This window comes from Leptosomus discolor, chromosome 1 (assembly GCF_034619465.1).
Source record: "Leptosomus discolor isolate bLepDis1 chromosome 1, bLepDis1.hap2, whole genome shotgun sequence".
Lineage (NCBI taxonomy): Eukaryota > Metazoa > Chordata > Aves > Leptosomiformes > Leptosomidae > Leptosomus > Leptosomus discolor.
Genome location: NC_141391.1, coordinates 143,677,765 through 143,695,144, shown reverse-complemented (window position 1 = coordinate 143,695,144; position 17,380 = coordinate 143,677,765). Strand labels below are relative to the sequence as shown.

The 17,380-nt window shown below is 39.4% G+C and overlaps 1 protein-coding gene across 1 annotated transcript in view; it reads right to left on the bottom strand.

Annotated features, from left to right (window-relative positions):
* Positions 1-17,380, bottom strand: part of ITPR2 (inositol 1,4,5-trisphosphate receptor type 2) — a 262,967-nt gene that overhangs the window by 77,226 nt on the left and 168,361 nt on the right. The window contains exon 38 of the mRNA XM_086466499.1: positions 1,026-1,134. Within this exon, the coding sequence (XP_086322625.1) occupies positions 1,026-1,134 (109 nt within the window). The remainder of the gene's footprint in view (positions 1-1,025; positions 1,135-17,380) is intronic.

The following is a 17,380-nucleotide window of genomic DNA, read 5'->3' as shown; positions in this document are numbered from 1 at the left end:
TACTTATTAGGAAAAATATAGTACTGCTTTAATCAGTCAGTAGTGCTTTGATTAAACTGATTAATTGGTTCAGACTTTGTTTGTGATGAAGCTATACACACACACACACACACACACAATGTAAAGAGAGAACTAAAAAAGTAGTAAATCTTTATTCTCCTGTTTGTTAGGGAGCAAAATTTGGTATACAGGATATTAAGACTGTAAACATTTCCAGTGTCTACACTGAAATACTCAAGAACGATCAGTTGGGTAACATTTGGAAATGCCCACAAATCTGGACATGCCTTTAATACACACTGAAAATGCAATGGCAAGTATTTTGACCTGGCTCTATACCCAGCCTCTGCCTCATTTCCTACAACACACATTATTTTAGGTTTTCTTAGAAACCACCCTTCAGTAACTTCCCATGGCTTCTGTAACAGAATCATACAAAAAAATTATGTTACAAGGGACCTACAGAGATCATCCACTCAAACTTCTTGCTCATAGTAATTAGAGCAGGTTCATCAGGACCTTGTCCGGTAAAGCTGTAACAAGAACTGACACATTTTGCAGCCTCTTGAGGAAATCTGCTCCATTGCTTAACTAGTATTTTTGTAAGAAGCTTTTCCTCATATCTTTTTTTTTTCATATATCAACAAAGGATCTGGAATTTCAAAAAAATTTTTAGTTTCCAGAAACTGCAACATCTTTCTTCAAATGTTTTGTGCTTTGCTGGATTTCTGCATGTGGATTTACTGGCAAATTAAAATTATGTTACCAATTGGACCTGAACTAAGTGAGTGACTGGGGGCCATGGGGAAAGGCCCTACTTTGGTACTGCCAAATGCACACCAGCCATCTAAGACAAGTGTGTGCAACTTAAAAATAGGAAAAGTCTGATACTACCTCTCTTCTAACCGGTTACAGAATGTGTTTGATTTATTTACCAACTGAATCCCTGGAGCACGTCCAATGTGCCTATTAGAAAAAATTGTGCTGCTAATTTTGTTCTCTTTAAATACTCTGTGTTGATTTACCTCCCACTTGTGCAGTTTTGCTGTAGCTGGCAGACAGAGGCCCATTCATACCACTTCCATATTCTCCTTTAAAGTAGCGATATAGGAGTATTTTCCTTAAAGTGTTGCCCTTTAAGAGAGAAATAAAAATAGAAGAAGTTAGAGTTGTGGCCAATTTCCTTTGTTTGAAAAGCAAGCTGTTTAACATACATAATTTATTAGGTCTTTCCATTATAATTAGTAAGCATACAAATAGTAAAGTTGTCCAGAAAACGAACATCTAATGGTCTTATCTAACAAATCTCATGGGAACAATTCTAAAATACTGTTGTATAAACTTTCTTTGAAGCTTCTTTTAAACTTATTGATTATAAATAAACTACCTCCACCTCAATAATCTTACTGGCTATCCGTAAGATCTGTATATCGAAACAAGTTCTACAAAGAGCCAATGTTCTGCAGTCAGTGTGCCTGTGCCCTACCCTGCCATGGCAGTACTTTCTTCCTATTTTCTGCAGCTGAGTAGTACCACTCCGTTTTCTCTGATCTCAGATAATCCAGTTGATCATCTGAAAGAAGCCCACATCACATGAAATATTAAAATAGAGATATGACGTTTGATAGAATAGCTTAAAAAGCATTCTCTGTATCTCCTTGTTCCTTTACTTCCAAAACCACAACCACTCAAAATTTGCATGCAGCTCTCTGAAGATCTTCCCTTTCATTTTGCTCATCTTCTGCAACACAAGACATGTTGAATCAAGAGTCACAGGTACCAATTACTTGACATTTTTATTTTGCCTTCAGTCTTCTGGGAACACCTGCAGTCAACACAGCTTTACAGAGGCAGAAGGTGACACAACAACTGTAGGTGTATACGTAACCTAAGATTTTATAAAGAAAATAGTATGGCAAGGTCTCTGATGATTACCACAGAAGGAGAAAAATGGGACAACTTCTTCCTTACTTTCACGTACCTACTGGCTTTAATGAAAAACGGTTCTTAAAAATATATGCACCAGAAGCATTCTCAGTACTTACCAGGTCACCAGTGCCTGCACATCAGTGCAACAGTCAACTTCTCAATTGAAACATCTCTGTGGCCACCACAGACGGCAAGCAGTGGGAAAGCATGTTCCAGACACACCTCAAGAAGCACTACTTGCACTCCCACTTCTCTGTTAACTTAGCCATATTTCCAAGAGCAACCACACTCCACAGTCAGGCTTCACAGCTTCAGGGACCTCAAAGACATTGGGCTTGTCCACCTCAAAGAAGTGCCAGAATGAAGTATTCTGTATGTGTAGCTTGACAACACAAAACAGCCATTCTTTCCTAGATCTTGCATTTTGATACTTTAATTTGATAATAGTCTATATAGAGTTCCCTCAAACAGCCAAGAAAAGTACAAGGCCTACAGTAAAATATCAAAAGTTATAAAAAAATGGCTGCAAGAAAAATAAAAAGCATCACCTACACATCTGCAGTGACAGGGAATTTATCAGGTGAATTTTCCAGGTGAGCTTAAGCCAGCTCTACACTACAGAGGAAGACAAAGAACCAGAAGTCTCTGAGGACCTCACACAGAGACAGAGTCCTTCCCAGCTTAGTTTGTGATGCAGTTTAACCATGCATGCATGGATAAGGTACACTAACCAAGCTCATAAGAGATTTTGAGATGGCTAAAAGCACCAGCTCCTCCTGCTTAACATCCTGTCTCTAGCTGTGACCAAACTCCAGTGTCTTAGAGAAAAAGTGAACCTCATTTTCTGCATCTTCTGAGGAAGACAAATGTATTTGAGGTGAAAAAGTTCCCACCAGAAGTGATAAACGTTGACTAAGAACTAGGATGAAAGCTCTTTTCAAACTCTCTCAGGAATATATATCACAGAATCATAAAATCATACCACACAAATAGGATCACGGAGCAGAAACTCTTCCTAACTCCAGGCTAAGACCCGATCCAGAATGGACACTGCATTGAGACAGGATCTTCTAATCAGAAAGGCTGGCATTTGCCATACCAGTTGATTAACCACTCAGCTTGAGGCAACATCCTCAACCAGCAATCTATGCAGTCTGTTGATGACTAACAGAGCACCATGGTAAATTATATAAACAGTCACAGTACAGTCACGGGAAGAAACACCAAAAGCCATCTATATATAGTTAAGAATAATACCCGTGGTCACAAGCTTTATTGTTCAATCAAAACAGCCTTTATTTTATCAGGAAGAACGTTTAAGACCATGAAACAGCATTTGACTAACAAACTGAATGACTTAGCAGTTGGGTCTTATCGCCTGGAAGCAAGTAACTGTTGGCACATCCCAGATCTTTTTCCTGCCTTGTTACCTTCAAAGATACCAGGAGGAGCAGTGATATGAAGATGCTTCTCCAGCTGGCTATGGAAAGAGGAATCCTGGCCCACCCATATCCAAACTAAGGCACAGACTTCACTTCTTGTCCCAAGGAGCAAGTCTTAATTATTGGGACTCCTGCTGTCTCTCACTCCCTCTCTCAACCTCCCACAAATCCAGACAATACTTACAGTTCTCAGAAGCTAGTGTCAAAAGTCAAGGACATCGTGTTTGAAAAGCAGGAATGTGGTGGAACTTCTGCGTTGCCTGACAGCTGTGCTAAAAATGTACCCTCAGACTCAGCCCACATATTTGCAAGCTTGGGATCCTCATGTCCTTTGTCATGACCTCGGGCAGCCACACTACTTCCCCAAGTCTTGTGAAATTAGCTGCCACTACAAAGAGTAGAAGAGCCCAGCTGTATGAACCGGAGCTGAGAAATGAGCAAATGCTCACACGATATATCAGAAACGCCTGTCATCTCCAGCACGTAACTGTGTGAGGCACCGTGCTAGAAAATGCTGGAAAGACCCTCCTCCCAGAAAAAGTGCCGATCCTGCTGGCGTAGGTGTCTGGGTATGCTTTTATGGGAATGCCAAAAAACATAGTCAAGAACAGGCTCATCATGCGGATGAGACAATCTGCTGTCAGGGCAAGGGAGACAGCCATGCCATTGACGTCCCTGTAAACCGCTTCCTAACTTAGTATAGCCACAAAATTCATATTGCCCAAAAGCAAATGATCACAGCAGTAGCATGAATAAGCAGTTTGCAGCAACTATTACTGACACTTACGTTACTGAAGCAGAGGCCAAAAATAAAAGCACACTAGGCAGCACAGTGCTATCTTCCCCAGCTAGGTTTCTACACCCAGCAGAAGTCCTGACCTTTCAAGCTGAAAATCTCCCCTACTGACCACAATACACTTTCTTTTATACCTCTTATTAGGGTATGGAACTGGCATGTAAACATCACTCAGCTGACTGCGGTCCTTCTATAATGGCTAGAACATTGTATAGCTTCGAAAAAAACACAATGAAACATAACAGTCTCATTGTTACCCATGAATACCACTGTATTGTCTCTAACAAAAGCTAGGATAAAGACTGAGGACACAAGAAAGCAACAACTGGTTATTGTTTTTGCAGTTTTAAATAGCTAAGGATTGACAGACAAAAGTTTCCAATAGGGAAAAATTATTCCAATAGGAACATGTAAACACAAACAAATTACGTTTTCTCAGTTCGTATTTCATTATACTAGTTGGTCTTTAAACTTGATTTAAATGCCTTAATACAATGGTTTATTTACTTTCCCTCTCTGAGCCTGCAAAAGGCTGTTTCCACATAAGGATGGGGTGTTCTGCACAGGGAAGCAATGGCTGAGAGGTACATAAGGCTTATCACAGATACCTGCATCAGCACCAGCTCACTGTATAACATTGCCAAAAATTATTTGTCCTCTCCTACATAACTTTGCACACTTTTTATGGAATTGGAATGGTATTTATGATGTTCAGAAGGCTAAACTAGATGATCTGGTGATCTCTTCTGGTTTTCACTCTACATTAAAATAATGAGGTGGAAATGCTCGGTTTATCAGTGATAACACAGAAAAGGCAGTCACATCCAACAAATATTTCTATGATACAGTGGATGATGTTGTGAGTGTATTTCAGTATTAATCCAGCAGGTTGCACGAAAATTAGGCACGTTAAATCTTCAGATTTTAATAACTTGCAGCCAAGTATAAAAGAGGAGCTGGGTGGGATTTCTAGTCTACTAATACAGGTTTTCAGAAAGTTTGGAACAGATACAAAATCTCAGAGAACGGAGAGAAATCTAACCTCCAATGACACTCTTAAAAAAGTACACAGGAGTACTTTTTATACTTTTTTACTGATATCGAACCCACTGCAGTGGGGAAAACAAAGGAATGTCTAATTTTGAGTTCTGTTAATATGAAATTAAAGCAAGCTGCTATAAACTGATGGCACTTATAATACTGGCATCATGTTGTAATAATTGCTTCAATGTGGGTTTAAGAAAAATAGACCTTCTCAAATGTCTGAAGATTATCTTCTGGTTTTGCTAATAATGAAAATATCACTCTGGTAAAGTTTGATAAACCGGTGGTGTGACATGATCCTGTAAGGCAAAATTCTTGATTAAGTGACCCCACAAGGACAGTTATCAAATGGCTTAACCTAAGGGATTCAATGTGCAATTTATAGCAAGAAATCATAAACAAGTGTATGGGCTTCTAATGGGCAACCTCATGGAGTATTTATTGTCTGCCTGAATTTTTTTTTCAGTGAAATGGAAGAATATAGAAAGTAATTATTAATAGCATTTAGAAAGGACACAAGAAGAAAAGGAGATGAGGTCAAGTCACCGATAATCATTTAGGCATCATTTATTAAACTAAAAGCAAACAATACGAGCCTCATTATGTCCAGACCTCTGTACGACTAGTTATAGACGTAATAACAATAAAATGTAGAACACCAAAAAATGGAGGAGACTGTTCTAGGAGGCCATGACTCAGCAAGAACGAAAGGTCTTGGAGAAAAATCGGTGGAATAACAACTCCCCAAAATCACAGAATTCTGGAAAGGATAACAAGAGCTATTATGTAGGATTCGTGAGACTATCTTACTTCTCAACTAGGAGGGGGGCACGTGACTGTAAGAATACTAGATCGCAAGTTGGTGTCCACAATTCAAGAAGAATGCTGACGGATTGGACTAGGTTTGGAGAAGCTCCACAATAGCAATTCCAGAATAAAACATGCCTTCTCATCAGAAATTCAAGGCTTTCAGTCTACTGAGCTCATCAGTCTAAACATGAACTACATGAACTCTGTTTCTGACTATCTACATGAGAAATCTGATAATTGATGACTTCAGTCTACAAGATAAAGGTGCAAGACACACTGGTGAGAAGCTGAAGATAGAGAAATTTAGCTAGAAAAGAGGTAGAGGCAGCTGGGTTATTCAGTTTATGGTTTGTGAATTTTATTTTTATTTTATATAACAGTAATGGCATTTAGCTATTGGAACAGCTTAAGAAGAGGTGTGATAGTCTCTATTGCTGACAGTTACTAAATCACGACTAGGTGGCTTCTCAGACAGAAACTATTTGAAGAACTTGTGGTCTACATTAGCTGGGTGACAAAAATACGTCTTCTCACATAATCTAAGAAGACATCATGCCACCTTTTCCTGTAGTAAATATAGATGAGGTTAGAAGTCTGGCTTTCTATGAAGGCTGTTTAAAAAAGACCTATTTCTACATGTTTCTTCTCATCATTTATAAACGAAATTTCTATTCTGCTTGGTCTGAGTGTCTGCTTCAGGACAATTTTCTGGTGGTGTTTTTCACTCATTTTCAAACTATGTTGTCCTCTTATTTCCCTCAGAGACAAAACATGGTAGGAGAAGTAGTTTTGTGCAAGTGGCTCTGTGAAGATACCATGCATGGAAGTTTTATAACCCTTTAAATTATGATTCCACCTCCTCTTGAGATGTAAGATGGCACAGACATCTTCTCATGTCCAAAATGGGTCAACTGAGGCACACAGCTCGGTGTTGCACAAGCATGAGCTTGGAAGAGAGCCCCAGAGTCTTGACTCCTACTATACCCACAAAGTGAAAAATTTCTGTCTTCATGATGTCAGCAACTTCCAAGGAGCTTGCAAGTTGGGGGAGGTTGTTTGTTTTGGGGGGTTGGTTGATTGTTTTTACACAGAGTGAGATTTTTCCTGGTGTTGCTCTTTTTTGGAACAAGACGTTTTCATAGCCAACTGATAGTTGAAATCGATATATTTTCACAAAAAAAATACGACACCCAGCAGCAGAGTTGTTTGCACACTGGGGTATTTATTCACCCCAGGGAAAAGCACTTTTAAATATGAGGGTGGGTCCAGCTGGTGTTCAGCTCTGCTTCCACTAAAATCAATGGGACATTTGCCAGCAACTTCAGTAGGAGAAGGACCAGACACGTACTTTGCCTGGCAAAAGTTTTTATACAACTCTAAAAAGAAAAAAAAAAAAAAAGCACCAGACTTCATGACACAGTTCTCCTAGGAGAGCAGAACTGGCCACCCACACCTCTCAGCTGTCTCTCATTAGGCAGAGACACCCCACATTTTAAATACGCCATTGTTCAATCCTACACAAATCTGGTATTAATCCCACTCGTCTTAATACAAAGTGCCTACATGACAAATGTTAACTGATAAACCTGAAGTTGTAACTAGTGCAGAGATTCATTAACAGGTTCAGATAAAACAGAGTCACAAGCACGACCCTTCTCTAAAACTAAACTACAGTGGTTTAAAAAAGAAGTTCATTTTTTTAGCAGTCCTTTAATTCTTCTTTTCTTTGCAGTTTCAGGTTCCATAGAAAGCTGGAAGCTTATGTGCCAAAATATTGCAAAACAAATGCTATTGCCAGTCTATTTTCAATATGGATGGTGAAAAGAACACTGGACACATTGCAAGAAAACCAGTTTTTGCCTGGTAACTGTCCAATTTTGCACCCTGAAGAAACTCAGGAAAGTATCATATTAAAAGAAAGATCTTATTTGGCAGTATCTCTAAAAAGTGTCTCCACCATGAATACAGCAGGAGAGAAAAACTGTTTGGATTAGCAAAAACCTCAGCACGGGGGCATTCAGACTTAGACTGAGAAGAAAACATTTCTAGAATACAGTTCGATTTTGTACATTACAATTTTTTACTATTGGCCCACAAAATATTACTAGCTGTCAAATATCTTCTTTTTTGTCCAAATATAAAGTCTCTACATATGTATATACATTTGCATATATGTTGAACAGGTCCTTGTTGTGGACAAATATAGTATTGTTAATATGTGTCACTTGTCCTGTTGCTCATTTGGTTACACAGTTTCCATCTGTAGTCATTAACTGTGCACTTACAAAACAGGTCATGTTTGCACCTATGTACATTTTTCCTTTGCAACTTTCTCCAGTACAAGACACAGCATTGAAATGCACAATAACCCAAATTCTCCCCCACGGAAAGAAAACAACGTAAGATTTGATCACAATTCTTCAGAAGCATTTATGACTGCACCATCAATAACATACTGTCGAAAAAGACCAGATCTGAAAAGCATAACTTTCAAAGACTAAAATTACCTAACTCTTATGCTACAGGGGGTAAACTTTCAAAGTGATGCACTGGGAGTTATGCACACAAATCCTATTATTTGTTAACAGGATTTCTGTGTGGAACTCCCCATGCTCTGCAAGAAAAATTTACCCCTAAGTGTCCTAATGTGAATATTTACCAAAACAGACACTTAATTTCCAGATGCATACTTATGAGCACTACTGTGCTTTGACGTTTTAAGAGCAATTTGAAACAGGTAGCTAAGGAAAAATAATAGAAGTGGCCAAACAACATTTTCATTACATTATTCTGTTTCACCGTATTGCTATTGTGTTGAACTTCAAAGCCAAAGCACTAGAGATACCCGATTTAGTAGACAAGGGATGCACTGCAGACCTATTGCCTATCCTATTTTGACTTAGATAACCTAGGATCTTCACTTGTTGGCTTATGATTTTCAAAGAGGGTCAGGAGACACATCTGTATTTCAGTTTTCACCTGCTTGTTTTTACCCACCACCAGCTCCACTGATTTCTCAACTTCATCTTTGTCTACTAGTAAAGATTGATGAAGACACTTCAGAAATTCAGGATTTGTTCTAAGGCATTCCAGGTACTCATATCACCATTTATGTTTGAAGGAACCTACGCATTTTCCAAACCAAGTTATGAGGATTATTTTGCAATCCAGGTTACCAGGTGTCTGGAAATTTTTCAACAGATTTGACCCGAGTTCTGTGTTGTATTAATACCAAACGAGTACTTCATGATTTGGGGTTTTACTGTGGAAATGTCATTAAACTGTGACCTGCACCACTTTCTCCAATATATACAAATATTCCCAGTTAATATTAATTACTCAGCTAGAACTGCTCTGTATGTCTATATTACTTAAAAAAAAAAAAAAAAGAAAAAGTGATATTAAAAGAAACTAATTCTCAGCATTTACAACCTTGCAAAATAATCATGGGACATGTACCTTGTTTCAAAACAACTCTGAGACCTCATCAAAACCAATCATTTTTCCTTTAATGCCACTCATTCCTGCCTGAATGCCACTACATTCGGTACATGTAACTGCCAGATTCTGTCCTCCCATGATTTACAGATCTGCTTTTGACAATGTTCAGCAACCCCATCTATAGTGCCCCAAGAACTAGCCTGACAAAATGTCCAACACACCTGATGCTTCTGAGAAATGGCCGTTGCATTCTTAGATGAAAACAGGTACCGAATTATTGCTGATTTCTTGCACTTAAGGCATTAAGGAGAAAACTCTGTGTGTGTATGTATGTGTCTACCTCCAAGTATACTTGTATTTTTAGGTGCCTAAAGACCATACAAAATCAGGCCTTAAACAGTTTAAAAGGAAAGACCTGACTTCACTTGAAATTCTTGAAAGGCCAAACATACAAAGCTGGGCCGAGTAAGTTTGTAGTCCTACAGTCTGGCACAGACTGTGGCTACTGCAAAGAAAAACAGCTGGTCAAAACATACTTAAGCAGCTCCTATCCATGCAGCGAAATGGGAATGGCTAAAGGAAGCCAAAAGTGGCTGCCAGAAGTGGCAGTTCAGGGCTGTAGCAATATTTAAAGTTCCAGTGTTATCGATGGTATATGGAAACACAGTCTTAACATCTACCTTGCTGGAAAATCAGCACACATCAGCTCAAAAGAACAGTCTGGATGGGGTCAAGATACAGCACGAGATGTCCTAAATGCTAATTGCAGTGATAGGCAGATTCTCCCTTTGCTCTATGCTGCAGAGCATGGTAAACACAACAAAGCATCTTCCTCCACTTCCAAGCACAGGAGAACAATTCCCACCTGGAGCAAAGCCAGCTGCTGCACTGATTTCACTATATCTGTGAAACTAGGAAGCATTTCAGACCAACAGAAAAATAGAGCAAAGTTAGACAACACTGTAAATCCAGCACTTAGTCTTTATTAGCTATCCATATTGACAGGGATAATTTGAAAATATTTATAATGAATGTTCCCTGTTTTTTTTAAAAAAAAAGTATCAGTTTGAATAATTTTCCAGTAAACTTAATTGGGAATTTTCCATTAATGCCAACTCTCCCAATTGTATTACCCTTTTCATGATAGCTGGTACTTTAAGTTCAGCACTTAAGAGTTACACGCTTGTATGAAAATTCCAGTTCACACTAAAAAAAAAAAAATCCAAACCAAAATCCACCACCCACCCACCTGGCCCAAATAAATTCTAGTGTCCTGGTCCTGGGAATAGTACTTGAAAATGTGAAATCTGTGCGGCCACAGCCAGAGGGCCAGAAAAACAAAAAGAAAAAAAACCCGAAAATATGTCATGGGGTTTTTGATGATTAAGAAGCCAAACCAAAGTAGTTTTGTCATTTTTAGGAGCCTGACTCATGACTTTGATGGCCAGGGGTGGCAAATATCATGTAAATACTACGCATCTTCCTTCAGCAGGTTTGTTGATACTGCGTGCTAAGAGCAGTTCAGATCCTTGCTACTGACTCTCAGCTGCTGAGACTTGGCTGTCGTCGCGAAGCGCCGCATCTCCTCGTCCTCAAACAGCAAATCAGCACATCCAAAGCCAGCAACAGAGCCCAAGTAACTAAGAATTAATGGTGATCCAGGATTACAAGGTAAGGTCACACTAGAAGGAAAGGACCCCTTGATAAAGTATGAGAAATGGGTAATTCTTACAACTAAAACAAAGTGATTGAAGATCTGAATTGCTGCTGCTCTGGCAAAGGCTGTTCTGCCACGTGGAAGAGCTGGGTTCTAGGATAATCTGAGTGCCGAATTCCTTGGGAAGTGGAAAAAGTGGTTGACAGGTTTATTTCACAGGAATGAGGAAACAGGTCTTGGTTCAGATGCTAGGTAGGCCAAGCTACCTCAGCTCCGCTAACGTCATTGATAAGTGAGCAGGCTAAGCATATATCCAGGGTCATTCAGGGTATATCCTGGCTTTTACCTACTGATTCACAAAACTGCAGTGACTTGGTGCTGTAGCTGGTCTTTCCTGGTGTATCTGAAGTTTTTATAACAGAGTATCTCTTCCAAATGACAGACATTCTGATTTTTGAAGACATATTTTACTAGGAAAAACCTCTTTGTTTCCAAAGCAGTTCTCAATCTTCCCTTTAAATTAGTGGCCAATATTAGCTTTCTACTCTTGGAGTCTAAGATTTCATCAGTTCAAACAAATAAACCTAATAAAGTCCTTTGAAGAGTTCCATGGAAATAATTCTGACTTTGCACAACAGTGCAGCAGAAGTTTCATAAACCTTTTCTATTAGCCAAAGTTGCTGAATGAAACTGAAATGTTGTTAAGAGGGTAAAATTTTGGTTTTAATAACTTTCAGATCTATATTAGCTGTCATGTCAGAGTTCAATACTTTCTTAGCTGTCGTCTTATTTTAGGAGCAACAGCAATTTCTAAATGGTAAGTTTCACAAGATCAGGAAAAAGTTCTCGTCTGGGTAGAACAGAAAAAAAAAAAAAACCAACAAATTGAAGCCACTCTAGAATTGGTTCAAAAAATGGTCAAAATATGCTTGAAATTAAATCAGCTGTTCAAAGGTAGAGACAAGGAGGAGACGAAGACACATTTTCATGAAGCTGTCTCAGCTTTTCAAATTCCCACTACTAAAAGACAGATTCGTGCTTATATAAAATTTAATATGCAAGCTGTTCACCCATAATATTAAATTGCCCCTTTATATTTAATATTTGCTAAAATTGCTGAATTATTTATGTCACAGATAAGATTGCTGCACATGTGCAGTAGTTGTTTCATCATAATATATTTTAGTATACATTTATTATAACGCTGTTGCTATTATAATGCCTAAATTTCTATTACTTCCAAGGAGAAATATGTTATCACTGGAATGTTCCTACATGCACAGCATGTAGCTATGGAAATACAATGTCATATGCTTCTTTAGAGCTGTTAAGTACAGCACAGATTGACGGTGTGCCTGCAGAAAACCTCCTCTGGAGGTCCTGTAACTAACTGCATTTTTTCTACTGTGTTCCAAGAGTACTGATATCCCCACTAATGACGTCTCTCTGATAAATGCCACGCACCATCCCAACATTAGGGCTCAATGGCATTGTGAAAACCAAGATGAACTTTACTGTTCCAGTAACTGGAAATTAGACTGTATATGCATGCCAGCCAGTCAGCGCTTTGAATGAATACAAAACAAAATCCACTAACAGTCTTAGGGGCTACATAATTCACAGCTCAGGCTATTCTGATTATTAGTAAAATCCTCTGTTCTGAACGCAGCACTGCTGCTGCATTTAGTTAGCATATTGCCATGAAAACCTTGTTAAAAGGTTGAGTAGGGTGGGAAATAGCATGGATGAAGTTAGTGCCCTAAGTTAGATCAATGGCACAGTTTCATCTGAAATTCTGTGTTTACTACAATTTGCCATCTCCTAGAAGGCTCAGAGAAGTGCGGAGAGCACATAAAAGCGTGGAAAAACTGTGGTATTAAAGACTGAGATTGCTCACCTTGGAAAAGAGATGAAAAGATGTGACAGCAGTACAGAAAAGTATGAATGGGGAGGAGATAAGGGGGTCGGGAACTCCTGTTTCCTCTCCCCCTCCAAGAAGGGGCCTTCAATGGAATGTAAAGAGGGTCAATGAAAAAGTGATAAAGAAACACTTGTTAACCCACACGTAATTAGATGGCAGAAATCATTACTACAGGAAGACATCAAGGCCAAGAATTAAGCAAGACTCAAAGAGGATTTGAGCATTTCCATAGACAACAAGCAAAACCAGTTACAATAGCAAATGTTAAAAAAACAACTATGGGAAAGAAGACAAAATCTTAGGCTTTAGGGGCCACAGATTTATGATCTTACTGTTAAGGATTATCCCAAGCTCCAGGAAGAATAGAAAACTCCAGCTCTGCCTACAGTGGGGATTCTTAGACCTTCTGAAGCATCTGGTGATGGCCACACAGAGAGACAGCACTCTTAATCCTCTGGTCTGATCCTCTTTGGCAATCCACATGTGTTTAAAAGTGAACATGAAGTGTAGCAAGCCTACTTGTATCGGATCCAAAACCCAATGCAGTGCAATGGAGATTCAAGAGAAAAACAGTTTTTATGAAATCTCTGATGAGGAGACACCCAGAGCAGAGCACTATCATGACCCAAAATATCAGCTGGAACCCTACATTCAACAGGCAAAAAGCAGAATTGCCATAACAAGAGAGTACATTACCAAAATCCTAACATGAAAAAGGTCTGCATTTCCTCTGTTTTGATCTCTGCTTAGCAAAATACTACCGGTTTCTATAAAAATGATGGCAGGAAACACTAGCTTCTGAACAAAAGGCAGCTTCTTAGAGAGAAGCTCTAGGCTCCCTTCTTCATCAAGACATTCTGCTGGCGTTGACCTGAGTACCCATGCTCACTTGCTCCACCAGGTAACTCTCCAAACGTGTCCTTCTGCCTCCCACAGATGACTTTTCTGTTCTTGTACTAGCAAAGTCCAAAATATCTCATCCTCTAAGACACTAAAGAATGCCTTTGCATGGCAGACACAGACACAGCATCAGACCTCTCAGTTCTGCTGACAGCCTATGAACACCAGATCCCCCATTTAGCCCTGAACAACACTGCCTAGAATGTCACCATTATTTAGTTCCTTTCATTAACTACAACTTTGCAATGACTTTGTTACATAAATTGGTTTCCTATACATATTAAGTGACTTTCTGTCTCCCTGTGAGTCCACTTGATGACAAAATGGCTTTTTGACTACTAAGGATTGAGTGTCACGCAGATGCCTCTGCCTACATACCTAGTGTCCTCCTCTGGCCTAAAATTCTCTATAGGTAGAAACAAGAATTAGTATGCTAGCTGTGGCACCCAGAGCTGCCAAGACTCAGCCAAAAGCTTGACAGATTTATACAGTGCAGAAGGGATGATGTAGAAGACAGGGAGAGGATCTGGATTTTGTCTCTCCTGCTTTGCTGTCTTCCATCTTTTTTCTTCCTTCTTGTCCCCTCTGAATTTGCCTTTTTCCTCCCTGTCCCCTGGCTGTAACAATGACACATTATAATACATGTGACACTTGATTTGTAGCTTCTCCCCCTCAGTAACTCTGGTAATCATGCCTCCTAGTTTGGCATAACAGCTCTGGAGGAGATTGGAAAAGGGCAAGCAAGCATTTGGGAAAGAAGCATTTGGTTGAAAGTTGAGCCTGTTCCTCCTCCTCCACACTCAAATCACTAACCTGAACACTCAGAAGAAACACACCTGATGATTCACTATAGGAAAAGCATTGGAACCGACAGAAAAAAACAAGATGAAGCAAAATTATGTCGAAAAAAGGACAGGACAAGCTTAAAATGGAAGTAGGCTGGCAGGTGAAAAAAGTTCCAAGCACGGCACTCAGTTTTGCAGAGAATTTTCCTCAGGCCTTGGTATATGCAGATAAGTACCTCAGACAACAGTAAAAAAAAATTCTTACAGATTAGAACAGAAACAAATCGTCAATGAACATGTATTTTTCAAATAAACAAGATAGGGAAGGAAGGAGGACAATCTTCAGAGTCTAATCCTGGAACACCCTCAACTACAAGAGAAGTCAAAGGAAACTGAGTATACCGAGTACTTAGATGGAATCGTGCTATTGTAAACTTCACGTTAGGATGATGCTTTGGTGATAAAGTAAAAACTTTAATTTGGAATTTCCTTGCTGCAAAGCCCTTAACGTTTTCAGCACAAGACTTAGGTTTCATGTGAATAGGTCTGTGACATGTGAATGTCAACAGACATATTTACAGTGGCAAAGGCTTTTTATATTGTTTTCACTAGCAGAAAGCAGAGGCTCAGATGGTCAATTAAATACAAAATTCTATTAAAAAAAAAAAAAAGTCAGAGCCAGTGTCTTTTTAAAAATACCTGATGTTTAAGGCAGACTAAATTGACTCAGTATCTGGGAATGTGCGTGCTCTGACCTGTGTGAAAAGGCAGCCCGGGGTACTGTGTACAGGCAAGACAGTTACCATGGATACGTCACTGCTTTAGGTGTAGAAGCTTAACATTACAAACAACTTTGCAGCATTAGGCTACTGGCCTCATAAAAACACTGCAAAATAACAATGAATTCCGAGATAACCATTATGATCTGCTTCTTGACATGCGAATATAAATCTTGCATCATAAAAGACAAAAGCAGGATTGAGAGGAAATGGCCAGACCTTGCAGGCCTTAATTTACAGTCCACTCCTGAAAGATGCTATGGTCCTCAGCTCGCACTGATGATAATAGGACCTGCAGGTAGGCAACTTGTCTCAGAATACTGTCCTCCTGCCTAAAGTTTTACCTAAATTAGCGCTCCAGAATTGAGCCAACACAACACAGGCAGAAGGAGATGCAGCGAGAGCTAAAATAACTCAATTATTGATTACAAAAAAGCTTTCCATTTTAAAGTTTCCCTTTCACAGCACAAGTTACTCTGTAAACATCTACCACTGGGTGGAGGGGGTGGTGTGGTGCGGGTGGGGTGGTGTGAGTGTATGTTTATGGTATCACACATACTGACTACATTAAAGGTATTTCACATGAAATGTTACACTATATTCCCACATCCTTCAAACACCACTGAATAGGCCTGCTGGGCTGTGTGCCTACTGAATCCCTTCAGTAGTCGAGAGAGATGCCATCGATCGCTGGAAAAGCGTGGCTTCATGACTGCAAGCCCATCTCTTGGCCTAAATACCACTCCACCTGGCAGACAGATACTCTCAACAGAAAAAAGAAAATCTGCTTCACACCACTGTGTCTAATAGTGGCAAAGCATATTCACCCCTGTCCACCAAACTATCTGATCTATTGATCCAACAGTCAACCATTTTTCAGTGAATGCATCCATCTACCCCTTCACCTAGAGCAAAGGTTCACAGGAAACCACCTGAGACCCTTTCTTCTGCTTTTGGTATTAAATTATACACAAAAGAAGTTCAGGTGCAGGTGAAGCTAGTGTTACGTTTCAGGGCATGAAAAAATCTATCTCAAGGAGATTGATGACAATCCAAACTATTCCACAACGAGGAGCTCACATGGATTGAATATGGTGCTCACAGCTGCCTCTTACATCACTAATTAAGATGATCTACAACAAGATTACAGATGTATTTATTGCAAAGCTGTAATGGTCAAACCCTTTCATAAGGCAAGGCCACAAAACAACAATGTGCTGGAACAGCTTGCTAGTTACAAGCCAAAAAGTAAGCAGAGAAGCTGGAGCTGATCTCAGATGCAGATAGGTGCGCCTATCAGGGACATTCAGCTCGCAAGACTCAGTTCAATACAGATGTGCATACCTACAATGTTTCCTAATCAAGTAACATGTATTCCCCCAACTTTTTGCAGACCTATCTAACAGAGGAAAGTGGACTCCTCCCATGCTTTGTCAAATGTTTTTGGCAGTGGGTGAGTTTCCATACACCATAATAAATTTGGCACTGAAAGCACTTTAAGTTTTTGCTAGCACAGAATCATCTTTCAGTCTTTGTGGCACACACTGTACAAATGCAAAAGGGGCAGGAGCAAAAATTGAACTCTCTTCATCCAAAGGACTAATACCCTAGATCTGCACCACAAGAGACCACTTTTTTAATATCAGCCTTTCTTTGCGCCCATAAGAAGGAATAATATAGATCATCTAAATGCCAAAGTAACTGATTCTATCTGCAAACTAAGTAGGCAGATTTTAAAGTAACACAGCACCAAGGGCCCACTTAGCTTATTTGAGAATGGTGTGGGTGCTTAGGTCCCCATGCAGTCAGAGTTACTGGCAAAAAATAATCTTTAGTTTTGATCTAAGGTCTCCCAATCAACATTTGTACTACAACT